At 63.7% G+C, this 26,912-nt stretch overlaps 1 protein-coding gene across 1 annotated transcript in view; it reads left to right on the forward strand.

Moving 5' to 3' along the window:
• Positions 1-26,014, forward strand: part of CD247 (CD247 molecule) — a 60,378-nt gene extending 34,364 nt beyond the window's left edge. Inside the window, exons 2-8 of the mRNA XM_054587603.1 lie at positions 21,367-21,470; positions 22,343-22,399; positions 22,814-22,894; positions 23,807-23,842; positions 24,364-24,420; positions 25,093-25,134; positions 25,895-26,014. Coding sequence (XP_054443578.1) covers positions 21,367-21,470; positions 22,343-22,399; positions 22,814-22,894; positions 23,807-23,842; positions 24,364-24,420; positions 25,093-25,134; positions 25,895-25,960 — 443 coding nt within the window. The 3' untranslated portion in view covers positions 25,961-26,014. The remainder of the gene's footprint in view (positions 1-21,366; positions 21,471-22,342; positions 22,400-22,813; positions 22,895-23,806; positions 23,843-24,363; positions 24,421-25,092; positions 25,135-25,894) is intronic.
• The last annotated feature ends 898 nt before the right edge of the window (positions 26,015-26,912 follow it).

The following is a 26,912-nucleotide window of genomic DNA, read 5'->3' on the forward strand; positions in this document are numbered from 1 at the left end:
GCTGTAACTGGAAAACAAAAATTACTTAGGAAAAGGAAATGAATACGATTAAACAAACAAGCGGCGGCCTCAGCCGCCCTGTCACAGGCCCCTTGAGAAAATCCACACCATTCCCTTCTCTCCTTCGCTGCCGTTCGATAGGTCAAGGCGGTGTCGCTGGCTCCCTTCCCCGTGCACACAGTGTGCGCGTGAGTGTGGGCACACACTTAGCGATCGGCATAATCCTGCCAGCCCGGCTGCTGCCGACACGCCTCTCCGTTGTTTGTTGTGAAAGCTTTTCAGCACATCAGGAAAACAGTCCTGCCATGAAAATATCAGCGAACCTGTACTCGATCTCTCCACCAGGAGGTATTTTCTAAGCCTAAGGGTAAAAACAAAAAACTTGATTGACTTCATTTCTAAGTGTCAAAGAGACAACATGGCGGGTGGAGACAGAGATGGAAAACACTCACAAAATATGCGATGAGGAAAATACGGCTGTTGTCCGTGGGGAGCGTGCCCCGGCCTTCGCTCCTCGAGGCGCGGCCGACAGGCCAGAGCAGCGGCCGCTCAGCACCACGCGGAGGGCGGCCGTAGGAGGCGTGGAAGAACGTTGGTGAGGGACTGTCCTCGGAAGGGTGCACAGTGTTGTCAAGATGGCAGGCTCTAGCGACACTTTGTCTTTACAATGTTAACAAGAAGCCACCGCCGCACAATTTGTAGAGCAGGACATGCGCAGGGTGAAGACAGGTCAGGAGAAGTGTTCAGCGTCGCCAGTGGCCGTGGGGAGGCAGATTTCCACGTGAGCTTCTGCCTTTTGCTTACCAGCTAGCGTGTGTGTGTGTGTGTGTGTGTGTGTGTAATGGTAATACCCAGGGTTGTGAGAACGCAGTCATTAGAATCTCTTAAAAACAGCTGGGTATAAATTGGCACCGTCTTTCTGGACAGTAACTCAGCTCTAAGCTCAAAGAGCCTCAAAGAGTGTATTCCCTTTGCGTACGAATTCCCATGTGTCTTAATGTATTTGTTAAGAAAGAATTAGAGGACCAAAAATACCTTTGTTCAAGGATATTTATTGCAACACGGTAATACTCAGGATCAACAATAATCTATCATTCTAAAGGGGAGTGGCTAAATAAGTATATAAAGCAACACCTAAAAAGAGTAAAAAAGAAAAGTAGTCCTAAGTAAACAACAAATAAACACAAACATTAAGAATACAACCCCAATTTTGAAAGAAGAAGCATTAGAATAAACATTGTAAGAAAATACAGCCAATGTTACCAGTGCTTATGTTTGAGTGTGAGGGCTGTCATTTTTATTTCCTTTTTCATGCTTTTCTATATTTTCTGATTTTTCTATTAATAATATTTTTATTCCTGTAATCAGAAGAATGACACAGAAGATAAAAATTCTTTCCCCTGGTTTTCAGCTAAAAAGTCAGTTCATCCTGACGTTGCCCAAAGGCCACAGAGAGGACGGGTTTGGTGGGTGAGAAGCCGGGAGTTCTGTCCAGGACCGGCTGGTGCCGCGTGCCCCGCCCCCGGCCGTCGGGGCGCAGGCTCGAGGCGGGGCCCCAGGGCCACCGGGCCGCCGGGCCATGGGTATGGACGCCGGTCAGTGGCGGATGGACGGTGTCAGGCCCTGAGGATGAATGGGCACGTCACAGAGGCGCGGGGTTAGGGCCAGAGACGAGGCCACGGCCCGGTGCGCACGTCTGTCCAAGAGACAGAGGCATCAGCAGCGGAGCCAGTGCCCCATGGCCGCCTTGGCGTCCCAGCCGCCCCCACAGCGCTCACAGCAGCCCCCACGGCGTCCCAGCCGCCCCCACGGCGCTCACAGCAGGCACTGAGTAAACGTAGCTGCAAGAACTACAAACAAATGATCTCGCAGGATTGATTGAGTCTGAACGACTTGGGGTGGTGAGTGAGTGCGCGATACAACGCACAGGTGACGTGTTACCGAGTTGTACACCTGAAACCCGTATAATTTTGTTAACCAGTGCCACCCCAATAAATTCAATAAAAAAAAAACCCTCACATCATTTGCCAGCATGTTTTCCCTCTCCTTTAAAAAAAAAAAAAAAAAAGGAAGGAAGGAAGGAAGGAAGGAGACACAGGCATCATTCTTGAGAATAAAATCACGTTTGGATATCAAAAAACGCCAGGTCAAAAAAGGCTGGTTCGCTGTTTGTGACCCTCTTTGCCAGCCTGAGTCTACCAGCAGCAACGATGCCCGCCCAGGTGAGCTGGGGGAGGTCACTCAGGCCTGGAGGACAGGCCAGACCGGCCCCCCGCCTCCGGCGAACCCCCAGATCTTACAGCTGAAATCGGGCGGGTGCCCACCCTCTGATTCACCCGGCCGGTCCTGGGGACCTTGGCTTCAAATCAGGCATTTAGACCATTGAAATCTACAAATCTTCCTTGCCAGACTTTTTAAAGAAGATTGATTTCAGAACAGATGGCAGCATCTCCCTTTTAGACGCTCCTATTTTTCAGTGCCGTTCGCTTCTTTCTGATGCCTGGGAGGGGACTTCAGTCTTTCAGACACCAGGACAGGAGCGAGGAAGGGGCAGAGGTGCGATTTAGCAGAGGGCGGGCCTGGGAAGACACAGTGAGGGGCCTGCGGGCGGGGCTTCCCCTCCTTGGGAGCCAGGCAGCGCGGGCGGGAGTGCCGGCCGTTGCCCAGGCGAGGCCCCGGGGTGGGGGCCCCGGGGAAGTCACTGGGCGTGCTGGAAGGACAGCAGCTAAGACGGTCCTGCTGGCCGTCCGGCAGCCGCTGTCCCGTTAGCCTGACGGTGGCCTCTGTGTGTCGGGAGCGGGGGCTTTGGCTCCGTGTCCGAGCGCCCAGCAGACAGCCCTGTTAAGAGAGGTTTGAAAAACGGTGTGGATGGAAAAATGTGCTCCGTGCAACAGTAAATTATACTAATGCTTTGTATTTACAGCGCCTCCTTCAACCGAGGGAGCTCTGAGTTCTTTACGGTATGAGCGCGTCCTTCTCACAGCACAGAAAAGATACTTTTGTCAACTCAGTATTTGTCTTCTCCCTTTTCCTTCGCGCCGGGAGCGGGGGCTAGCCGTCACGGGGTGTTTTCTTCTATTAATTTGGAGGCAATACATTTTCCTTTTATTTTTTTTCCCACCGGATAGCTTTTCTTACTGGACATCACATAAGAAATTAAAAATGAATAGTGATGCCTAAACTGTGCGTACGGGCATTTATGTCTATGTGGACGTAGTATCTCTATAAATATTTAATTTTTATGGTCTAAGCCTTCTCCCGTAGTTTTCATGGGCTAGAATTTATTAGCTACTGAGGAGTGGGGCTATTATTATTTGCTTTTGCACCTAAATGATTTAAAAGTCAATTAGGAATTGGCAAAGGGGATTGGAGGAGGGGCGTGCAAAGCGGCTCCCGGGACTTCCAGTCGTCCCACGGCGTCTGGGATGAGGAAGTGCCCTGCGGGGAAGAGCCCACAGACACCCCATCCAGACGTTGAACGGGCCAGGCAGGGGCCCTGGGTCCGCGGGCGTGAGCGGCTCTGCCGTGTTTCATCAGCGCGGGGTGGGGGTGGGGGCGGAAGTGCTGGGGGTGTACAGGCAGACGCATTACTCTGAGAATAAAGGGGGGCCGCAGGATTGACCGAAAGTGTCGCCAAAGTCGGACAAAGCCAAGGAGAGGCTGGTCCCACACTCGGCCTATGCTCTGCGTCCCGGCAATAATTAGAGCCAGCTCCAGGCCACACGGGGGTCCCCGAGAGGGCACAAACGCAGACCCCGTGACCCCTTTACTTGCCTTCTGCGTCTGGAGGCAGAGACGCAGGCTGGAGGCGGTAACGACCTCATGCAACAGGGGAGCTGGGAGCATGGAAAGTCCCCTCACGTCCTTGGAACATTCCCGATGGGAAATGGGGCTTTCAGGCGGCCGGGACGGGGGAGAGAGCGAGGGGCAGCCGCGTGCTGGGCCCTCCGCTGGGCCCTGGGACGGTGTTTCCCGCGGGGCTGCTGAACGGGGATGAGGCCCGCGGCGGACGGCGCGACTCCGTGCGCGCGCTCGGCGGCACAGCACACCCCGAGAGGCGAGACGCCCGCCGTGAGCAGGCCTGCTGGGCCTGCGGGGGCCTCCGGCCCGGCCTGGGGGCTGGGGCGGGGGCTTCTGGAACAAGAGCCAGGCGGTCCGGTGTCTGTGCCCCTCAGCTCGCTAACCAAGGCGACCCAGCGCGCTGGGCCCACGCAGCGTATGCTACACACACGGATACCGATGTGCACATGGATGCGTATGCATATCCCCGTGTAGTTACGTGTATACGCATGTGTATGTACATATCTACACACATTTTCCCTTGTAAATGCACTTTATTTTCAGTTGTTGGGTGGCCCTAAGGGGAGAATTTGGGACTGAAAAACAGGGCAGATAACAGTTACTCTGTAGGTTATTATCTCCATGAAGATGCCCCCAAAATCGTTAGTTCCAAACTCTAATATTTAAAAAGAAATTAAAGTAGCACAAACATCAAGGCGGACTTCACTTTAATACACAAACCTGCCTAGCCCGTTGGGTCAGTCCAAAGACACACACTTTTTTTTCCCTGCACGGGGTCCGAGTCAAGAGGGCAAAGGGTCAGGCAGCCGCGAGGCGGAGGGATCCCCGGCGACTCTCGCGGAGCCGGGGCCTCGGGCCGCTGGGCGCGGGCGTCGTTCCCCCGCGGAGGCCGCCGGCAAGGCCGTGGGGGCAGCGCTCCCGCCGGGCACTTCGAGGCCGTAAATATCCCTGACATTCCTCTCCCGGTCAGAGCTGGTGTCCAAAAAAAAAAAAAGAAAAAGCAATATTCGCCGGCAAGGCTGTCAGGCGCGAGCCTGGGCCTGGCCGTGCATCATCCGCGCGCTGAAATTAGCAGCGGGAAGAGGCAGGGAGTTAATATCGCCCACCGGCCGCTCGGAGAACTCAGCTGTCGCCCGAGAAATACGGCCGGGGCGCGCCGGCCATCAGCGGCGCCCCGACGCCGGGCGGCCGGCTCTTTGGCAGCCGGGCTGGGTAAATCATCCCCACTGTGACAGAAATACACCTCCTGAAATATTTCAGGGAAACCCACGCGAGGGGCCGCAGGAGAGGAAAGCCAGCCGGGGTCCCGGGTGGCCTCCTGGCTGGGGCACTGCCCCCCAGTGGGTGAGGGAGGGGCCGGCCACCCCGGGAGGGGGGGGGGCTGGGGGGCGGCTCGCTCCTTCCAGGAACGCAGATGAGGTTTGTAAACAACTGACTCTCTGCGTGGAAGGGAAGGAGGGAGGGAGAGGCGTGGAGAGGGAGACAGAAGAAGGGAGACAGAAGCCGAGGGGAAAGGCAAGAGACAGTGAAATCAATAAAAAGGAAATAAAAGAAAGAAGGGGGGGGCGGGAGAGCAGGGGACCAGAGAGAGGGAGCCTTTTTTCCAGCGCACCCTCGGAAGATAAATGTTGCAATCTTGGAGCCTTTTTAAGGCTCTTGAAACTACCCTCCTATTATTCTTCCTCTTTGCTTTTTTTTTTTTTTCTTTAAATGTTTTGCCTTTAAACCAGAGACGATTGAAGTTGCGGGTTAGCTCGGTCAGCCTCTGCTCCCAGGCCTTGCAGAGCTCGGCCAACTCCAGGCAAAATCCTTCCCTTTGTCCCCGTGCCTCTCCCCTCTCCCCTCTCCCTGCACCCCGCCCCCTGCCCCCTGCCCCCCAGCTCCCTGCCTCCAGGACAGGGTCGCGGCTGCAGCTGCAGTGGAGAGCGAAGGCCTTCAGGAGTCCCAGGAATTCAGACCCCTCGGGCCTTGGGAGCCAGCGCGGGCCCCACACAGGCGGCCACAGCCCAGGTCTGGAGGAGATGCCCTGGGGATTGGCTCAGGGGACTGTCTCTGGGCCACTCCTGCAGGAAGCCACCCTGGAGCGGCTCGGCACTAGAAGTTTCTCTTGCCCTGGCGAAAACGAGGGCTGTTGAAGAGCCCGCCCTTGGATCTGGAGCTCAGTGGCTGTAAAACGCCCAGCGACAGGCGGCCGCGGCGCAAAAGGAGCTGCCTGGCAGGGAATTACAAGCGTCATGTTTCCGTTTATAAATGAAGCGTCTCCTGGGAAGGGAACTTGAAAACAGTTTTATTGCTGCCCAATGAACTGACGATTGCTCCCGGCCGCAGCTGGCACACCCCGGAGGAGACAACGCACAACCACACACACAACCATCGGCCACAGGGGATTGATTCTTCCTGGGCCGCATTGAAGGCGGGGTCTTATTAGCCGGCCCAGGGCCTCCGGGCCTTCGGTTGTCTCAGGAGCAAGGAGGCATCTCAGGGCTGCTTCGCCTCTTAAGCCGGGAACGGCCGCGACAGCAGACAGGCCGTCTCCCCGCCGCGCGCCTGCCGGAGTGCCCCTTTACACGCGGGGGACACGGCGTTCTCAGGAAAAGGAAGCTCCCTCGGCCGAAGCGAATCCCCGTTTTTACGTCACAATCCGACATGCTCCTTAAGTTAATAATTTTAGGGAATCAGGGAAGGTAGATTCAGATCAAATTCCAACCATTTGTTTCCATGGGCTTGACGTGGGTTTTTAAGTTTAAAAGTTTGATTTCGTTTCAAAAAATAATGACCCCTTGCATGTGGTGTTCGACTAACAGATGAGCACAATTTAGTTTGGATTCCCACTGTCCTGGGGCTGATCAAAAGAAACCAGGGGCACGTCAGAAACCTAGATTCCGAGTATCCCACAGACGAGCGCTGCGGACAGACTTTTATTTTTTGTGAATAAGTGTGTGCGCGTTCCCCTCCCTTTCCCTCTTGTCCTTTTTAAAAAAGAAATGATGACTTTCGCGGGCCTCTGCCTCCAGATGTGAGGGCGGCGGGTGTTTGAAGTCAGGAGGGGGCCGGTTGGGCCCTGCTAATTGGGTGCACCTGGCGCGCAGGACAAAGCACAGCCAATGGGGCCCAGCCTGGCCGCTGGCCCGCCGCACCTGGGCCGCCGGGAGGGAGGGAGGAGGGGCCCAGCGGCCCCGTCACAGGGCACGATTCCCGGGGGGCTCCCCCACCGGTCCGGCGGGCGCCCTATGCTAAATAGCCCAGAGCAGCTCGCAGGGGTGGACGCACAGGAAAGCCATGCACAGATGGCAGGAAGGGCGGCCGGAGCGGAGGCGGCTGGCTGTTCCCTGGGCAGAGCTGCGTTGGGCACAGGCAGAGTCTTTAGGGCGTGGGCTGCCAGGCAACATGTCACCCAAGGTCACGGAGGTGACAGGCAATGAATGACGCTGCCTCGGGAAGGGACCATTAGAGAGGAGGAGATGCATGTTCCCGTCTGCCTCTGGGGCTTCAGGAGGGCTGGGCGGGGGTGGGATGGGGTCTGCGGAACTTGGAAAACAGGGAACTATGCAAAAGGCTGGAATCACCCATAATTTCACACCCCAGAGATGGACACATTCTGCAGCATTTTCTTCCTGAAGCTTTGCTGGAGGGATGGTGCTGTCTCTTGTCTCTGCTCACAGATCTAGGTTTAGAGTCACACAGGAATGTCCCTGAGGCTCTGCAGACCTCACTGACCCCGGGTGGTCCTGGCCAGTGTCCCGGGGACCCAGACCCCGGGGCAACAGCGAGGGGAGGGGATGTACTCCAGGCGCACCCCGCCCCCCCCAGAAGGGGCCTCGCTGAATCTGGAAGCTGCAGGGTGAACTCCTCCCAGGGAGCCAGCAGCAGCCCAGCAGGCTGGCTTTGAGCCCACCATCGCCCACATCCCCGGCGCGTCCCCAGCACCGCAGCTGCAGGGGTGGCAGGCTTGTGGCGCTTTTGATCCAAGCAAACCAAGTACGTCACAGGCGAGCGCCCACGGGCGTGGGCTGGCCACGCTGAGGGTTGCCAAACTGACAAACACATCTCCAGGAGTGCCTTCCACTCCCGCTGGCCCGAGCCAGCCAGCAGCCGCAGCTGCTCACAAATGACCCGCACGGGACACTTGGACGTGCCGGGGCCCCTCCCCGATGCAGACCTCAGAACGGGGTGCCGGGGAAGCGGGCCTTCCCCTGCACCGTCCTGCACTCTCGGGCAGATGTTTCTGATGCTCATTCACACCCCTCTTGAGCGTCTGAGGTGTAAAGCGCCTGGTCTTGCTATCCTTTCTTCTTGGTGACCTGTCGGGGGGATAAGAGGGGGTTGAAAACAGAGGAATGAGGGAGGCAGCCCCCTCTCACCCCGGCCCCAGAGCAAGGGTTTGGGAGAAAGCGCCGGACTATCATTCATTCAGCAACCCCTCTGTGCCGACACTGGCAGGGGAGTCAAAGAGGAATACGGTATCGCCCAGACCTTGTGGGATTTAACTTTTAACAGGGGTAGACCATCGTCAAATAATTGGCGAAAAACCTGTCAAGAACGACAGCGTGTGAAAAGTCTGGAACACTCCCCGGCACTCAGCGACCTTTTCAAACCGGGACGGCTTTCTCCGGCCTGCAGGCGGCTGAGCGGGCAGTTCTTCCAAATCGAAAGCGATGAGTCCAGCAGTTAAAATTACAAGACGTGCTCTACAGAGCGTCCCCAAAGCCTGGAAACGCGGAGACAGGGCTGCGTTTCTTGAACCTTTTTGACAAGGTGAACAGCTGAATCTGCTTCTTTCGCGTAGAGGTACTTCGCCTGAACAGGTATCCACAGGTTGAAGGAAAACATATTTGAAGGTGTCATTCGACCAGGCCCCCAGTGCTCTGTGTCACCATCCCCTCCCCACATGGCCCCAGACAGGTAGGGCGCCCTGCAGGACAGACACAGGCGTCCGTGGCGGAGAGGCGAGTCTGGCCGGAGGGAGGTAACGTTTGTGCTGAGCCTTGAAAGACGAGGAGAAGCCCATCAAGCCGCAGGTCTTACTGGGAGGGGCGGGCGGACCCTTGGGAAGGCTGGGGCCCGGGGGGAGGGGGGAGCCTTTGCGCAGGCATCTGGGGTGGCCGCCCCGCTCCCTGGCCGGGGTCGGGGCCTGAGCTGAACGTGGGACAGGGGCCCGCCTACAGCAAGGGTCCCCCTCATGAGAAAAGGCCCTGCCAGCTTCCTCCCGGGCAGGCTCAGGGGTGGCAGAGTCCCCAGGGCCTCCCCCAGGCCCCCGCCCCGGCCTTGCACGGGGGACGTCAGGGAAGGCAGGCGGCACGTTTAGGAATCTGATGCTTTGTCACGGTTGCCCGTTAGGAAACCTTAAGGCATCTTCTTCCTGACGATGTGCGTGAACGTGGGACCCCAGAGCAAGTCGAGCGGAATAAACCGCAGTGACTGTTCTAGGGTTATTACCCTTATTTTGGTGGCAAAGAAACCAGGGTGAAGGGTCCTCCCTAGGACCCACTTGGGACAATAAACATGGGCCTCCTCCAACTCGTAGGTTCTTCGAGGTGCAAGGGGGGAAATCCACCCACCTCACGTGCGGCGCCGACGGCCGCGGACCGACAGCTGCCCATCGGCCTCCCCATCATCCAAGTGCAGACACGGCCGCCGAGTCCTTGGGTGCCGCCCCCCAGCCCCCGCCAGCCCAGGGAACAGATGGATGTGGGAGACCGGCAGCCTCGGGGGGCAGGGGAGAGGCCCTTAGACGCCACGCGTGACACAGTGCCCTCCGCACTGGAAGACATCGAGTCTGTGGAGGGTGGGCTGGGCTGGGCAGGAGGCCCCGGCTGGAGGCTCAGGCGAGTGAGGGCTGAGAAGGGCTGGGGCAGGGAGAGGCGGGCAGCGGGGGGCGCTGTGGACCCGCCTGGGACAGCTCAGGCGCTGCGCGCACCAGCACCAGCCCGCGCTTCTGCGCACAGCAGGTCTCCTCGCCCGGCCGGGCGGGGCTGGCCGCTGCGTTTGCTCCTTCCGCCCCCGGAGAGCCCAGGGAAGGGAGCCAGTCTCCCTGGGCTGCAGCTCCCCTGCCCTTTCCCCTCGGCGGGCCGTTCTGGTTTGTTTGCGGACTGGACTTGTTCCTTTCGGCCAGCGAGCCCTGCAAGGGGCACTTTGGGGTGTCCGGGCCCCCCGTGACACGTTCACACAGCCCTGAAGTGCCCAGAGCAGCTCGTGGCTCTGTGCCGGGAGCCAGGGACCCTGCGAGGCCGTGCCGAAGCCGCGGGCGATGCCCGCCCAGCCCTGGGCCCGACCCCGCGGGCACCTCACACCCGCCGCTGGGAATCTCCCAGATGCTGGCCGGGCAGCACCCAGCGCCCAGCCCGCCGGCCCTCAGCAAAGGGCTGGATGGCGACACGTGGGGCCGTGGGGGGACAGCCGCCGGGAACGCCCTCGTGAGCATATCTTACGCAGCGCAGATCCTCGGGCGGCCACGTCAGGGGCGGCTCGATGTGCCGTGGGGGGACGCGTCCGCAGGTGGCAGGGAGCATGGGGAGGCAGGGACCTCCCGAGAACGCCGAGGCTCCCCACGGACACCCGGCTGGGGCGGGGGGGCACGCACGGCTCTCAGGCCCCGCCAGCCCGAAGCCGAGGGCGCCCGGGAGCAGGGCCGGGTGTGGAGGCAGAGCCGTCGGACCCGCCGCCTTCAGGGACGACCGCGGCCGCTGGGGCGGCACCGCAGGCCCCAGGCCAAGCCGGGAGGCACGTCTGAGGCCGCTGCCCTGCTGGCCACCCGGAGGGGCACTGAGACCCTCTTCGCTCGGGTAGTAGCTCATCCAGCGTTTTCTGTCCAGACCAAAATCCTCTGCGCCTGTTTTCATAGGTACATGGTCATGGGACCAGCCAAGTCAGAGCAAACCGGAGGGCGCCCGCAGCCGCCGGCCCCGTGGGGGCCCCTCCCCCCAGACCGGACAACAGAGGCCACAGTGGGGGCAGGCGGTCCCCATGGGTCGCAGAGCTCCAGGCAGAAATACCCCATTGCTGGGCAGCAGCGCCGCGCTCGGGGCTCACGGGAACCCCTGGGGCTGCGTCCTCGCGCGGCTCCTGAGACGGAGGAGCCCGCGAGTGGCAGCCCTGACGGCACTTGGGGTCCCCCGTGTGAGAGCAGAGAGACCCCCTTGCTTCCTTCCTGTTCTCTGCGGGGGAGGGGCCTGGGGTGGCGACCCGCCCTCACGTTCCGGCGCCCGGGCCCTCGAAGGGGAGGCAGAGCCTGTCCTCACGGCTGCCCAGCTGCGGGCACGTGCGCGCATGCCCGGTGACCGTCCCCTCCCCGGGCAGGCCCTGGGCCTCTTGAGGGGACCCCTGAGGAGAAGCCCCTTTGGCCCGAGGCCCCCGGCCCGCTGCAGATCCACTCCGCCCCCAGCTCCGGCGCAGACCTCCCCGCAGAGGGCCGGGGGCGTGTGATTCGGGGAAGGGGACCGCAAGCGGGGGCGGGCGCCGCAGGGTGTGCGAGCAGAGCCGATGGGAGATCTTGGGGGGCAGATAACCCGGGCTGCATGGCAGTGTGACAGGAAGCCTCGAGTGCCGAGGCAGCTGTGGGCCGGAGGGGGGCTGGGCTCCCTGCAACCACAGCCGGAGGGCGGCGGGACGGTGTGGCCGCCGGTGCCCACCCTGGCTGCCCGGGCGGGCGGCCTCGAGGCCCTCTCTCTGGGCCCACCTGGCCCGGGCCCCTCCCGGGGAGGCTGTCCTTCCTGAATCTGCTGGGTGACTCGGGGGCTTCGGGTGCGGGTGGAGAGCAGGGCGCAGCCCCGAGCGCGCCTGGGGGGCCGTGACAGGCTGGCCGGGACCCAGAGGTGCCACGGGCATGTGCACCTGCCGAGAGGCCAGAGCCCTCCTCACCCGCCCCCTCCCCACGAGGGAGGGTGTCCCGTGGCCCGGGAGACGCAGGCCGCTTCCTTAAAATTCCAGTGAGCGGTCACCCTGGGTCCCTGGGAGGCATCTGTGTCGGAGTTAATGCCAGAACGTCACGCCCTCCCCTAAGCTCCTTCCCCCGGACCTCAGGTTGCAGGGAGAGGCCTCGCCCTGTGCCTCGTCCCTGCAGTCAGGGCGCCGGCAGGTGACCGGCCCGGTCAGGGGTCTACAGAGGCGGGAAGCATGGCCCCAGCCTCAGAGTCCGAGCTGGGGGCCGCAGGCCGGCAGAGAGACCTGCAGGTTTCTGCTGTGGGGGCTGGGGCACCCCGAGGAGGCGCCCTCACCAGCCTGGGACCCGCAGAAGTTTCCCCGGGGACTGGTGGGGGCTGCAGAGGGCTCCCAGGTTGCCCAGGCAGGTCTGACTCCCGGGGGGCCTGGCATTGGCTGGCGCAAGGCCGGGGGCAGAGGCGGCCGGGTGTCATTCCACCGGCCTGGCGGCCGGTGCTCCAGTGGGGGACTCAGGAGGAGGGGCTCCCGCGGGGAGGCAGGCGCCCCTGGCGGTTGCGTGCTCACCTGTGTACACAGGTGCAGTCATTTTCCCACGACAGCACCTGAGTCACATTTTCTGTGCATTTGAGATACTCCCGAACCCCCACAAGCCGTCACCAGAAATGGGCCGGGGCGCCGGACGAGCCTCTGCCCCTGCATTTCTGCCCCCGCTGGGCCCGCGTCTCACACCCCTGGTCCGACGGAAGGATTCGTGTTTTCGTCTGGGTTGTTCAGGGTTCTAAGCGCAACGTGCTCTCAGGGTCTCAGGGAGCACAGACCGGCGCGGAGCGGGGGGCACGTAAGGGTCTCCCGGCCTTGGCCTCCGCAGCTCCTCTCCAGAGCGGGGGGCGCTGTGTGTGTGTCCTGCCACTGTATAGATACACACACACGCACGTGTGTTTTTGGGATAAAATTACGCATACTGTGAAATTTACAGTTGTAACCGTTTTTAGCATGCAGTCCAGCGGCTTGAAGGGCATTCACAGAGTTGTACGACCCCCACCCCCATCCGTTTCCAGAACTTTCTCACCACCCCACCCAGACAGGCACGTGTTTCTGTATGTGGAGGTGCCCACGTGCAGCCCACACCACGTCTCTTCTCTCGAACCTCGGGCACCGCGCCGCGCCGCACCAGGGCTGGCTGCCGCCGGAGGGCCTGGGAGCCGCGCGCCCCTGCAGCGCCCACGGGACTCTGCGGCGTATCGTCGGCGCGCGCGTGTAGCTGCTCTGCAGGAACGTAGCAACGTGTACCGATCAGGCTCCCTGTTGGTACACGTTTGTGTTTTCTTTTCTTTGCTCCTGCAGAGAATGATGCACTAAACATCCCCGTGCTCCTCGGTCTACATGCCGTGCGGCTTCTCTGCAGAATCGGTACAGCCGCAGAGAAACGGCACAATCCTGCCTGGAACGTTGCCACGAAGGGGCTAGGGCTAGAGTGGATGTCCTTTAAAAGGTGCCCGAGCTCAAGAGCGCCGCATGGGGGCTCTGGGCGTGCTGCGTCGGGGAGAGCGGAGGCCACATGCCCTGGACTTCCTGGCGGGCCTCGCCAGCAGGCGCCCGGGACCCCGGCGAAGTCACTTTGCCTCCCGACCTCTGACCTCTGGTCTCTTTATCTGCCAAGTGGGGCAAAAGCCGTGTGCCCAGCTTCCTGCATGCCGCTGTCCTTAGGATCAAAGGAAACCAGAAATGCAAAGGGCTTTGCAAACTGAAAGTGAGGAGGGCGTGTTTGGTATGACCAGGACTTTTATAGGCCAAACCCTGGGGTCAAGCCGGAAAGCGCTGCGTCCGAACTGTCCTCCGCAGGGACGGACTCATCCGCTGGCCTCGAGGGGCTGCCGGGAAGGTGGGGCGAGGGCACGGGGCCTCCTCCCCGGGGTGACCGTTGACTCGCCCCATCTGTGCCCAACTCTGAGGCGAAGGCCGGGACTCCCGCCTGGTCCTCGTGCCCCGCACAGGGCAGGCCTCCACCTGCTGTGCACGAGGGCCCCGCCGTGACCTGGGCTCCGTGCTGGGCCCCCTCCCCCATGGCCTGCGCCCGCTGCGTCACAGCCCCCGGAGGTCGGGCGCCGCGGAGGCTGTTTCAGGAGAAGGAAACCAGCTGTGTGCGCGGCCCGCCCTCCCCCGGGCCGCCTGCTGCAGGGCTTAAACAGCCGCGACGGTCTCCTTTCTCGCCAGTCAGGGGGCTGGAGGCGGAGAGCAAGGTGCCGGCGGGGCCGTCGGCTCTCTCCTGGGCTCGTGGACGACCATCTTCTCCCCGTGTCCTCCCGTGGTTGTCACCCCCGTATCTGTGCCCTAATTTCTTCTTCACATGAGGACAGCGACTGTATGAAATTAGGGCCCACCCGAATAACCTCATTTTAGCTTAATTGCCTCTTTAAAGACCTCCATGTGCAAGTTCAGTGAGATTTTGAGGTCCAGGGGTTAGAACTACAACACAGGGATGGGGGGGGGCAGACACAATTCAGCCCATGACAGGGACAGAGGCACGGCGGCCAACGGGTTCACGCCGCGGCAGCAGGAGCAAGGCCGCGTTCCGCGGGGGACCTGGCTCAGCTGAGGGGCGAGGGCAGGAGCGCCCTGGCCTTGCGGTGTGGCCGGACTCAGGCCTGCCCTGCGGCGGGCGGGCACCTCCGCCAAGCCAGCCAGCGGCCCAGGAACCACACGTATTCCCGTGGCCTTCACTCTTTTTCTTTCCTATCTGACGTATATTTTTTAAATGACAAAAGCCATGTGTATTTGTTGTAAAAAGAGAACCCCCTACAACAACTTCTTATCTTTCCAGAGCAAAAGCCACTGGCGAGGGGGGTCTAACACATGTCCCAGCCTCTCGTTGCCTTCATTCCGCCACCTCCCTGCTGCTCAGACGCGCGGGGCCTGGCTTCCCCGCGGGCCCTTGGCGCCCGCATCTCCGCCGCCCCTGCCCCCGCTGCCCCTCACCCTGAAGCCTACCAACCCCCCCGTGAGAATGCGACCCGTTTCCTCCTCGTTTTGTGCTTTCAGTTCCCTGACCACCCGCGACATTGTCTTTTCATGTGTTTACAAGCAGTTTGTTTCCCCTCCTCTGAACATTGCCTATTTATATCTTCTGCTGGGTTTTCTCTGGGACTCCTTGCCTTAGCTTTCATTTTTCTAAGTGTTATTGAACGGACTCTTGCCCTGTAAAAAGCTTTAGGAGTGAAGCTGTTCATCACAAAATTATTAACAGCAGTGAGAGGGCGGCGACGTGACCGCCGTCGGTGACCGAGTAGTCGGGGGCCCTCTCGCAGGCCTGGAGAAAGGCCGTCAGCAAAACTGCGAAATGGCGTGGAAAGGGAATACTAGGTTCTAATGTGACAGTAACTAGAAATGATTTTGTTAGGGGAAATTTTTCATGTAGAATGGTTACAATTTATTAAAAAAAACGCCTTGAAAGGCTGTCTGCCGTCACACGAACAGTGGCTGCGTTTGAAGCCCGTGTTGCAGGTGATTTTGATTTTTTCTCCTTTCCTGCACTTTTATAACGAGTTGATTTACTTGAAAATAAAAGGCGACCACAGGAAGTTTTATAAAATTATTGCACAAACCACACATTTAACGGAAATAAAATACAAGCAGGGAGATATTCGCCCATAGTTCGGCTTCCCTGTTTTTTCTTTTTTTTTTCTTTTTGAAATGTTTAGGGTTCGATTTTGGGGAGGGGAGAGAGAGAGAAACGTGGATTTGCTGGTCCCCGTACGTGTGCGTCCACCGGGCGAGTCTCGTCCGGGCCTCCCCGGGGACCGACCCGCACCCTTGGCGCGCGCGGATGACGCACCGACTGACCGGCCGAGCCGCCGGGCCGGACCTGGGGAGCCCCCTCTCTGGCCCGGGAACCCTCGTCGGGGGGAATTTGTCGAATCAACACGAGTATCTGGAACCCACCACGGTGGAGGGGCCGAGGGGACATGTCCCCGGGGGAGCCGCGATTTCGCGGGCGTGTCCCGCAGGCTGTGGCCATCAGGGGGTCTGCCTCCCAGGGCCCTGGCCCGCGTGGGTGCTGGCCTCACACGTGGCCGCAGCCAGCTGTCCCTGTTCCCCGGCCGACGGCAGAGCCCAGGCGTTGTCTGCTAACTGGCCTGACCCCTGGAGAAAGAAGGGTCCCACGCCCGAGGACAGTGGTGCTGTCTGACCTGGGCTCCGCCCCCGCTCTTGGGTGCCGGCCTGTTATCGACTCTGAGCCTCAGTTTCCCCAGTTGTAAGGTCTCCGTCGCTGTAAGGACTGAGTGAGAAGACTCCCGCGTGCCTCCTGGCAGAAAATGCACCTTCAGAGAGGGCTTAGCACCGCCGACCCCTGGGCCCGGCGTCCGTCCTTCCCGCCGCAGAGGGACGGAGCTGCCAGCCCGAGGGGTCACCGCCCTCCGGGGGGCCCGGGCCCCTCCGCTCTGTGCTCGGTCAGTGGGCAGGCCTCCCGCCCTGCGCCGCGCCCGGAGCTGCTGCCACTGCCTGGCTGGGCACACGTGACTTCCTGTTTTCTAAAGACTTAGGCGGCAACATCGTCGCAGGTGGTGTCTGAGCCCGCAGGGGGCTGGGCAGCAGCAGGACCCTGGCCTCAAAGTCGGGGCGCCAAAGGGGGTGGGGGCTTGGAAGCGGGCTGGCACCCTCCGCACTGTGGGCGGTATGCGATGCCACGAGGGCCCACGCGCCGAGCCTGCCGGGCAGCGAGCCTGTTCCGTGGGAGCGCCCTCCTGTGGCCACACCGCTGGGCGTGACGGAGCAGAGCCCTTCCGAGGACTTGTTCTCGCTTTGGTCCTGAAGGGCTTCCTGGGCGGGGGGGCGGGGGGGGGAATGGGAGCGGGCGGGGCTGGGAGGCTGCCCGCAGAAGTCGGAGAGTCTGGGCTCTGCGTGCTCCTGGAGGCAGAGTCAGGGCCACGGCTACAGGTGGTGATTTCCCCGTCACCCGGGGTAATCAAGCAGAGGCTGAAGGTGCCAGGAAAGATTCTTACAAGAGGTGAGACACTCTCTGGGTGAGAGCAACCCGGGGCATGGGGATAAAGTGAAGAGACGAGCCCTGGTCCTCACCTGCTGCTGCTGGTACCCAGGGCCCTCTGGTGGCAAAGAGGGCCACCTGGGACCGGCGGGCTCAGCAGGCGCCAGTGGGCAGGGCACCGCCCACACACGGTCCCCTCGTGTCACTGTGGAACCCTCCCTCCCCGTGAAGGGGGGCCCATTAAACCCCTCTTGCGGGGGAACAGGAGCTCAGAGAGACCAAGAAAGTTGTTCCAAGACCCAGAGGCAGGGGGAGGCAGATTCGGAGCCCGAACCTTTGTCTTTCTGGCTCTCGGGCCTCTCTGTCCTTTCCTCTTCTCAGGTGGCCCGGGGACAGGGGAGGTGAGGAGGGAAAGAAGCCGACGAGCCCCAAATGCATCCTCTGTGCTTCCCAGGCCCGGCCGGGGAGGGGAGGGCGCACTAGTGAAAACTTCACCAGCTGCTGCGAATCGATGTCAGAGCTGCTGTGAAGAGTTAGGAGCCAGGTGAGCGCTCTGTGTGCCCAAAGGTGAAGGGCACCTGAGGCGCGCAGGTAGGAGGCCCCCGGGGTCAGCAGACCCCGTAATCCCATCCGGCTCCGCAGCCCTCGGGCAGGTGTCCTGGGGGGGCAGCTCCACTGCCCGCTCTGTTTATCACCCGGCGGAAACCCCAGCAGCCACCAACATCCCCTGCCCGCCTCCTGGGCTCTCGTGAGAATCAAACTGGATGGGGCACAGGAAGTAACTTAAACAGTACAACTGGGGCTTCCAGTGAGGGGCGCCCTCCCCGGCTGGGCGCGAGGGAGGCCCCCGGCGGCAGGGGCACAGGGCCGCGCGTCTGCGGCTTCGGGCTGGGGCAGGGCCAGGCTGAAGGGGGACCCGTTCTGCCTGCTCTGGACGCTCAGTCTGGCTGGGAGGCAGGCAGACAGCACAGCTCACCGACCGCTCCCCCGGAGGACCCAGATTTCCCAGGCAGCGCCCCCACAGGCTGCCCCGGGGCCCCAGGCTCTCGCTGGGGCGCGGTCAGTGCTGTGAACCGTCCTGAGCTCCGGGCTTTTAGGACGGTGGCCGGAAGGCATCACGCAGAGGGCTCGGTGGCTCTCACTGACAGACGTGACATTTAGGAAGCGATGGACCACAGAGGGGGCAGCAGCCATGAGCCGCCGTGGTTGCCCCGGCGTCTCCTCTGGGCATCGCCCAGCGTGCTAGGCTGAGTAAGAATCCGGGCGAGAGCGTGGGAGCTTTGGCCCCAGAGTCACGCCCTGGGCTCGAGGCGGGGGGTGGGGGGTGCGTTGAGGCCGAGGCCGGGCTGGATGGATGGGGCGGGGGGGCTGGGCTCCAGGGACAGTACCCGGGCAGCGTGCCGGTTGCCCAGGGCGGTGTGAGGCCTTCTGGGAGAGAGTGGGGAAGGAGGGCCCCCCAGGTCGCCCACACCTGCATGCCGGTCACTCAGTGCACAGCACGGTCCCATCGGGGGGACAGGAGGCCAGGCAAGCCCCGTGCTGCACCCCGCTGGGAAGGTTTCAAAGAGGGGGTGCAGCTGCGTTTGTCTACTTACCCTGCACATCCTGGGGGGAGAGGTCTCCCTGGGGGGCCGCAGCCTGCTGGCCCCCCTCGGCCGTGTGTGGGACAAGTCCTGGGGGCTGGGAAGGGCCAGAACCCAGGGTCCCTGTTCAGCCAGGTGATGGCCTTCGGAGGTCCCCCAACTATGCGAGGGGGGTCGCAGTGAGCACGCTGGCTGGTGACCCCATGGCTGCAAACCACGTGGGTGCAGGCGGGACCCCTTCCTTCCCAGGCTGCAAATCCTGCTCCACTGTGGAAGTGCCCGAGTGTGCAAATCCACTCCACCACTGAGAGGGCCTGAGTGTGCAAACCCTACCCCACAGCTGGAAGGGCCCAGGCGCAGGGATCTGCTGTCTGTCCAGACGTGGCGTCCCGTGGAGGCGGGGCTGCTCCCGGGGGACGGGTCACCCACTGGAGCAGGGTAGGATGGGGGGGAGAGGGGAGAAATCTGGCCAGATCCTCTTACTTGCCAGGTTTGCCGCGTCTGCCTGTGTGGGGGGCAGGGAGGCCCAGGTCACATGGGCAGAGGCTCTGGGGCTGGCCCTCACCCCGCAGCTCCGCTGGGAGCAGGCGCACCCCCCCCCCATAGAGATGATCTCGGATTCTCACCCATCCGTGGGGGTAGACGTGATCGCCCTCGCTTCTACAATGGGGAAACTGAGGCCCTAAAACGCAGGTGACTTGCCCACACAGCTGCGTAGTGGGAGGGGAAGGCGAAATGCCCCCCTGAGACCCAGCCCCGGCTTTCTCATTCGGCGTCTCCTGCCATCGGGCAGAGGCTCAGCACACATTTAATCGGCGACGTGGCTGAGCTTGGCCCTGGGCTCCTCATGGAACTCCCCGGCCCCCCCCCGGCCCTCCTCGGGCTGTCCCTCCCAGCAGGAGCCCTGCTGGACCGGGCAGAGCCCCACCCGCCGCCCTAGGCACACCACACGGCACGGCTCTCGTCGGTCTCAGAACGAAGCTGCTCTTTGGCCAGAAGAAAGAAAACTGCCTGCTATTGCCTGTCCCTGGGGAGACGCGCCGTCCCACTCCTTCCTTGTGCTGGCTCTGCACAACACGAAGAAACGTTTCTTCTTATTTGTTCTAAATTTACTGTCCAGTGAGCCTTCTGTCCTCATTTCATGTGACAGGCAGCCAAGTGATTTTCTCCCAGCCCTTTCCCTGAATCCCAACCACCCCCATAAATCGTCCCTGACGCCTCCTCTCCGCTCCTAAAAGGAAAAATCACCCAAGCTTTGGTTTGCGGGGAGGGGGCGGCTTCTCCCCTGAAAACGCCACCGTGCCTGAGGGCGACCTGCCCGGGGCCCCACGGGCTGAGGTTGGGGCCTGAGCGCGGGCAGGCGGAGGTTAGGCCGCCGCCGCCGGCAGCGCCGAGAGCCCGTGCGTTTCATCCGAGGAGGGCTCTGCGGGACCCAGGCTCTGGCACTGAATGCTCACGAGGGGACAGGCGGCTGGACCAGCCCCACCTCGGCAGAGGCGGTGCCCATGCCAGCAGGCGGGGAGGGAAGGACCTGGGAAGGGGTTGCCAATGGTTTCTGAGCGGGGGCTTCAGGATGTTTACAAGGATATCAGCTCCCCCGCGGGGGCGGGAGGGGCGGGTGCTGAATTAGGGAGGGAGTCAAAGGTTTGAGGACTGAGTGATTCAGGGGGTGGGGGCGGGCTCTGGGGGTGGCCTTGAACCTCCTGCCTCAGGGAGGAGAGAAGAGGAGGGACGCACTGCGGGGGACTATCGCAGGCAGCCCCCGCTGGCTGTGGGTGCTGCTAGGTAACCCCGAAGTCCTCTGTGCCTCTGTCTCCATGGGGTGCTGGTGCGGAGAGCTGACCAGTGACTGCATTAGAGTGGGGTCTGGCACAGAGCGAACACTGGAGAAATGTTACCGTTTCCACTTCGTTTAATGCAAAAGGCAGCTGAACGCGGGTGGGGGAAAATAGCTTGGCCCAAGTCCCAGTCAGTAGGGCTAGAACGGCGGCGCTCCAGGGCACACGAGCCACTCCCGCAGCGGCCACCAGAGGGCGCCCCGGCCTCGGGACCGACGGCCGCCTGGGCGCACCTGTAACACCAGGCGGGGAAGCGTGAGCCAGACAGACGCTGCGCCCGCACCTGGTAGGAAGGACAGTCCAGGCTACAGTCCGTGCCCCCTCACTCACCGCTCAGTGAGCTTTCACACACGGTCGTTTCTTTAGCTTGACTGTTCCCTGTTCGCTTGCCCCCAGCCGCGCTGGACTCCGGCGCGGGGCCCAGGAAACCCGCACTCCTGCCGCGGGACAGAGTTGACGCGGGGAAGGGGGCCCTCTATCAGCAATTTGCGGTGGGACCTCTGGTGGTCGCCAGATGGCGGCGGGGGCGCAGGGGCAGAAAGGGAGAGACCAGGCGGAGGGAACAGCACAGGCAAAGGCACAGAGGCAACAGCCCGGGAGAGCAGGTGCGTCCTGGCGTGAGGTGCGGGGCAGAGACTCTGAGCAGAGACCCCCAAGCTTCCCCTGCCTGCTGCTCACGAGACCCCTCGTGCCCCGGGGGGCGGGGTGGGGAGTAGCCTGCACCAGGCCCCCCTGCCCTGGGCGGCGTCGGGGTCGGGGGACCGCTGGTGCCTGACCCCAGGGACACAGGAGTCAGGAAGGGAGGAGGGTCACCCAGATCCTCGCAGTTCTCATGAGGTCAGAGGCTGGCATGACGTCACCCGACCCTCGGTCCTGTGCTGTCCCTGTGGCGGGGCCTCAGGAAGCCACACCCGAAACTCAGGGGGCACCGCCTACCCAGACACGGGCACGCAGTGGTTCACGAGGGGGTCGCACGCAACCGGGCCCCCGCAGCCCTGAGCGCGTGGACAGCTTCCCCTGCGCCCCCTGGCCCCCGCAGTTTCCACCTTCCTCCCAGCTGTCCCCACTCTGGGGCCCCACCAGGTGTCACGGCATCATTGGGGCGGGCGAGGTTTCCCCAGGAGCGGGTCCAAGGGGTGGGGGAGGGAGGTCGGGGTCCGAGAGGGGCCGGGGAGTGGATCCAGGCCCCGTCTCGATTGCCTTGGTCCGTCGTGGGCACCCCTGGGCGGAGGGGGCACGGCTGCCACCGCACCTGGCTGACGGCTCTCTTCTCCCGGCACAGAGGCACAGAGCTTCGGTTTGCTGGACCCCAAACTCTGCTACCTGTTGGACGGGGTCCTCTTCATCTACGGCATCATCATCACCGCCCTGTTCCTGAGAGCGAAGGTAGGCTCTGGGGGGAGGGCGCGGCCCCCCTCGCCGGACGTTTGGGGGGCCTTTGTCTTGCGAAGTCTCGAGCGTGGGTGGCGCCTATGGCTTGGTGTCCATGGGCAAAGCAGGGACCAGCCCAGCGAGCCCACTGGGTGGGCTGGGGAGGTGGGCAGGGGTGCGGGTGCTGGCCACCTTGCTGAGGAGCAGTGACATGCGACACCTCGGTTGGGGTGGCAGGAGCTGCTGGAAGGAAACGGCCTTATACTTCGGTCACTCCCCAAGTCCGCTGACCGGCAGGCCGAGCAGGTCCCTGGCGGGAGGTGGGAGGGACCCCCAGCAGGGTTCCGGGGGCCGCCTCGCAGGGCCTGGATGTCTTGGAGGGGCAGGGGCGGAGGCGGGGTGGGGGGAGTGGGCAAAAGAGGTCCTGCGAGGAAGGAAGCCCCAGCCCACGTCTGCTTTGGGGTTGAGACTTCGGTAAAGTCTTCTATTGGAAAAGCAGAGTTGTGCGGACTCTCTGTTTCGATCCAGAGAGTCCCTCAGGGGACCTGTAGGGCTTGGCAGAGTCTCCTCTGAGGCGGAGCAGGGAACGCGCGGCTCGCGTGCCCTGGGCGGGTCCTCGGCACCCAACACCGGCGCCAGGCAGGGCACAGGAGTGGGACCCTGTGCCGCCAAGGGCCACCCTGGTGCCGGGAGAAAGGGCCCGCGAATATGCTGCGCGACCCCGAGCCGGGGAGGGCGCTGCGCAGAGAGCGGCCCGACGCCTGCCGGGCCAGAGCGGGGCTGCCCGTGTCCCCGCGGGGTGGGGGGCAGGGCGCAGTGGGGCGCAGACGGGGCGCGCGGCGGCTCCCCGCTCGGGCACTCACGCTGTGCTGTCCCCTCTCTTCCAGTTCAGCCGGAGCGCGGACGCCGTGGTGCACGGGCAGGGCCCCGGCCAGCTCTACAACGTGAGTCCGCTCTGCCGCGCAGCCCGCGGGGAGGCGCGGGCCTCGGGCGGGGTGCGGCGGGCGCGGACAAGGGGCGTCCTCCGCGCCACCCGGAAAACCCAGGCGGTACCGCACCTGCCTCGTGGGGGCGCTGCAAGGCCGACAGGCTCTCGGGACTGGGCGCTGGAAAGGCCCGCTTCCCGGAGCCCCGCTGGCGGGTACGCACAGCCGGGCTGCGCGCCGGGCACAGCCGAATTGACCACCGCCCCCGCCGCCCGTGGTCACACGCCGCGAGACGTGCTGAGACGCTGGGACCCGGGGACCAGTGCCCGCCGCCCCCATCCCTGCTTTCCCTGAGAGCCCCACCAGGGACCTCCCAGCCCAGCCGGTCCCCGGGGGGCCACCCCGTCCCCGACACGTCCCTGTCTGTTTCAGGAGCTCAATCTGGGACGGAGAGAGGAGTACGACGTTCTGGACAAGAGACGCGGCCGGGACCCGGAGATGGGGGGAAAGCAGGTAGGGCATTCCTCTCTCTGGCCGGGCGGGCGCGTGAGTGTGAGCACGGGCGTGGGGGGCGTGGGGCACGGAGGGCGGCCCCTTCCACGCCAGCACACGCTGTCCCCGCCGCGGACCCTGCCTCCGAGGGTCCGGCCTCAGTGCGGGCCTGGGGGAGCGCGCGCCGCCCTCCCGTCCCAGCTCCCTGCCCTCAGACTGCTCATGGCCCCCGAGATGCGCCCACGGTGGCACCCCCTGCCCCAGCGGAGCAGACCTGGGGAGGCCACACAGGAAGGGGCTCTGGGTCCCGGGGACCCCTGTGACCGTGGTCGCCGGGCACCTCTGTCCCCTGGCTGTGCCAGGGGAGCCGCTGGATGAGGCCAGGACAGGCCCACCTGTCGCCCCCCAGGGACCCCGACGTTTCCAGCCGCGCCTCTGCGAGCAGCCCCTGCGCCCGCCACCCCGCCCTCTGAGCTCTGTGTGGGGTGCGCTGTTGTTAGAGTGAATGGCGGGGGGACCCCAGTCTCCTTGATGCCCCCCCAACCCTCCAACCTCAGCCCTCCTCTCCTGGCCTGGACCGGGGAGGGGGGGCGGTGAGCGGGGGTGGGGAGGGAGGGTCCGTGGGCCCTGCTGCGGGGCGGCTGCCGCCTCCAAATGGGGATACTTGATCTCTTTCGTCTTCAGCAAAACCCCGCCTGTAGGCTTGTGACACAAAGGCCAGTAGATTGGCCAGGGCACAGCTGGGCCACCAGCAGACAGCCCGCTCTGCCTGGGGGAAGGACTCGCCGCCCCATTGGGAGGGCCCAGCATGCGGGCGAGGCTGCGGAGCCATGGGAGGGACAGGCCCACGGTGGGGGGGCCGGGGGAGCGGCTCTCCCCGGCCACAGCTTCCACACCTGACACTGCTGTCCCCCTGCTTCCCATCCCTGCCAGCAGAGGAGAAAGAACCCGCAGGAAGGCGTCTACAACGTGAGTACAGCTGTGGGGGGCCCCTCTGGTCACTCCCGGGCCGCTGGCCCCCTGCCCCTGAGCCCTGCCCACGGTGGCACGGATCGGGGTGGGGCGCCTCGGGCCCAGGCTGGGCCAGCCCCTCCGAGGGGCTCCTGTTCCTCCTGAGTGTCCCCTTTCGCGGGAGGGCTGACCTCACCATTGCGGTGCGGGTGTGAGCATGCTGCTCACAGGCTGTTGGGCTGGGTCGGCCGCCGACGGGGCCCTGGCGGGGCGGCCTGTCAAGGGCTGTCCCCCTCCCCGGGCAGCTGGTCGGCAGCTCACTCACATACATGGTTCCGGGGCCCTGGGCGCGCCCCGCGTTGCCTGCCGTTCACGTCCTTTGGCTAAAATGCCACATCTTGTCCTTCTGAGCCGCACCTGGCGGCCCAGAGGGCGGGCGGGGGCTGGGTGCTGGCAGATGTGTGAGTGAGGCCTGGAGCCCCCTGCGCGGGGCCCGCGTCGGCCGCAGTGGGGGACCCGTGGCCTTGCCCCCTCTCCAGGCGCTGCAGAAGGAGAAGATGGCTGAGGCCTACAGCGAGATCGGGATGAAAGCCGAGGTGGGTGTCGCTCTCAGTGCCCAGGGCTGGGGCGGGGGGCAGGGGCGCTCCCCGGCGAGCCTCCTGGTCCTCCACCCCCGCCTGCCGCGGGCCTCCATCCCGCCCGTGCGCTCCCGCCTGCCAAAGCCACGTGGTGGCCGCGGGGGCGAAGGTTAAACCATCCCCCCAGCCACGGGTGCACAGAAGACACGACGGAGAGCCCTGCGCCCCGTGAGGACTTAGCCCAGGCCCAGGCCCCAGGACGGCCTCAGGCTGGAGCCCTCGGCGCAGGGCTGGCACCGCCGACAGCAGCGGCACTCGCTCACGCACGCCCGGCGCTCAGGACCGCAGGCCCTGGCCACAGGGATGAAGAGCTTGTGCAGACCGGGGCCGCGACCACACGGAGCTGCTGTCCCGGCAGCTTCGCGACCAGCCAGGATTACAAGGGCTGCACAGAGACCCATTTACCCCGGTGGCCAGCGGCACAGCCTGGAGTCTGTGCGGGTCTGAGTGGGCAGAGCGAGCCCGGGCCGCCTCGGCCTGTGCCGAGGGCTGGGCCTGACCAGCAGCTCGCAGCCCCTTCGGTCCGGGGCGGGGGTGCCGGGACGGAGGCTTCCGGCTCTGCGGCGCTCGAGCGCGTGGGCAGCCTCTGTGGACGGCCTGACCGGCCCCTCTCCTGTCTCTCTCCCGCAGAACCAGCGCCGCAGAGGCAAGGGACACGATGGTCTTTACCAGGTAAGGGCCGTCTGCATGCCAGGCGGTCTGCTGGGGGCCGCCCCCGGGCGGGGCCTGGCTCCCGCCTGCTCCTGCGGACAGACACCGGGCAGGGCGAGCCGGGGGCTGGGGCTCAGCTCTTCAGGCACGCGGCTGGGTCCCCCGGGGGCTAGCAGCGCCCCGGACACTGGCCCAGGGAGCCAGGCAGCCTCTGCCTGGGGGCTGTGACAACTCCCTGAGGCCGCCCTCCAGCCGTGAGGCCTCTCCCCGCACGGCCCACTCCGCCTCTCGGAGCCCCAGACCTAAGAAATGGCAAGAAGGGTGGGGGGCAGAAAGGAAAAAAATCAAGAACAGTAACAAGTTTGAAGAGAAGATGCTGCAGGCAGGGGGCGGGTTTATGCTAATCAGTGGGGATGGCCCAGCAAAGGTCACCCCAGGGCTCTCCCCTCACTGTCGGCTGCCCGGGTGGTCCCAGCTCACAGTGATGTCACAGGGGCCTGGGATGTGGCTGGGACCAGCCTGCCTGTGGCGCCGTGGCCCTGGAAGGGCCGGGCTCCGTGCGATGAGTCTCTGGAGGCCAGGGGGCTGGTGGGCACAGCGCTGTGGGGCCTGGCGCCTGGGGAGCAGCGCGGGGTCAGCAGGAGGGGGGCTGCCCCCGCCGCGCCTGGAGGGCACAGAGCCGGCTCCCGGTGGCCGAGCGGCTGGGCCCCGGGCCGCAGGGGGGTGGGCTCGAGCCCAGACGGGCCCCAGCCCACTGTCTCCTCTGACTCCCTGTCCCCAGGGGCTCAGCTCGGCCACCAAGGACACCTATGACGCCCTGCACATGCAGACGCTGCCCCCTCGCTAGCGTCGGGGCGCACGGCTCGCAGGCAGCCCTCTGACACGCGATTGTAAGGCCCGGGAACGCCGCCCGAGACCCCTTCGCTCCCGTTTCTCACCACCGAAGCCTCCCTCTTCCAAACAGGACGCCTCACGCCGTGACATCTGGTCCCGCCCAGCCCCACCCTCACCCTTCACTCACAGGACAGGACCACGGCGCGCCGTGAGGCAGTGCGTGCCCAGGCCGCGGCCTGTCCTCCAGAAGCCGGGGGGCGGGGGGGGTCCTCAGTCTTCTGTCCCGGGACTGCACCTCTTACCTGGGGGGGGGGGGGGGCAGGCACGGTCCTCACGGCCGAGCTGTTTGGTACAGTCCCAGCAGAGCCCCGCACATCAACGCCCATCCTCACAGTCTGTTCTGTTCTGTTGGTTTCGCGCCTGCTGTAAATTTGGCTTCTGTTGTTCCCTGCCCCCGCCCTGCCCAGTAGCCTGTATCGCGGCCAGGAGGCCGGTGTGGCCGAGTGGCTGGGCAGAGCCTGGCACGTCCGCAGCCGCCGGTATAGGTGCAGCTGTGGGGAGGCCCCGGAGCCCCGGCGGCACGGGCCTCCCCTGCCTTCCCGGGGCGCACGCTGGCCTAAAGCCCAGTGTCGGCATCGAGCATGGCCCAAGCCGGGCTGCCAGAGCCGGGCTGCCAGAGCCGGGCCGAGGCCGCACGCTTCCCAGGCTCCTGTTCCCGTCACATGGAGCTCAGGACAAACTCGTCACCGTGCAGGCCTCAAGGGAAGACTCCACAGCACCCGGGCCCGCAAGGCGCCGGGGACAGGGGCCTGGACGGAAGGCCGCCTGCTCAGCCTGGTTTAATTTATGCCGGTTTGCTCAAGCCACCTCTGCCTAATAAACGCTTTGGGGAAACGCTGCTTGAGGCTGGGCTTTATTTCAGCATCTAGTCCCCAGGCAAGCGGGCCGCTGCCTTTGTTGTGGCT

The sequence above is a fragment of the Pteronotus mesoamericanus genome, unplaced genomic scaffold, assembly GCF_021234165.1.
Source record: "Pteronotus mesoamericanus isolate MK-2021 breed Mesoamerican mustached bat unplaced genomic scaffold, CSHL_Meso_final scaffold_1186, whole genome shotgun sequence".
Lineage (NCBI taxonomy): Eukaryota > Metazoa > Chordata > Mammalia > Chiroptera > Mormoopidae > Pteronotus > Pteronotus mesoamericanus.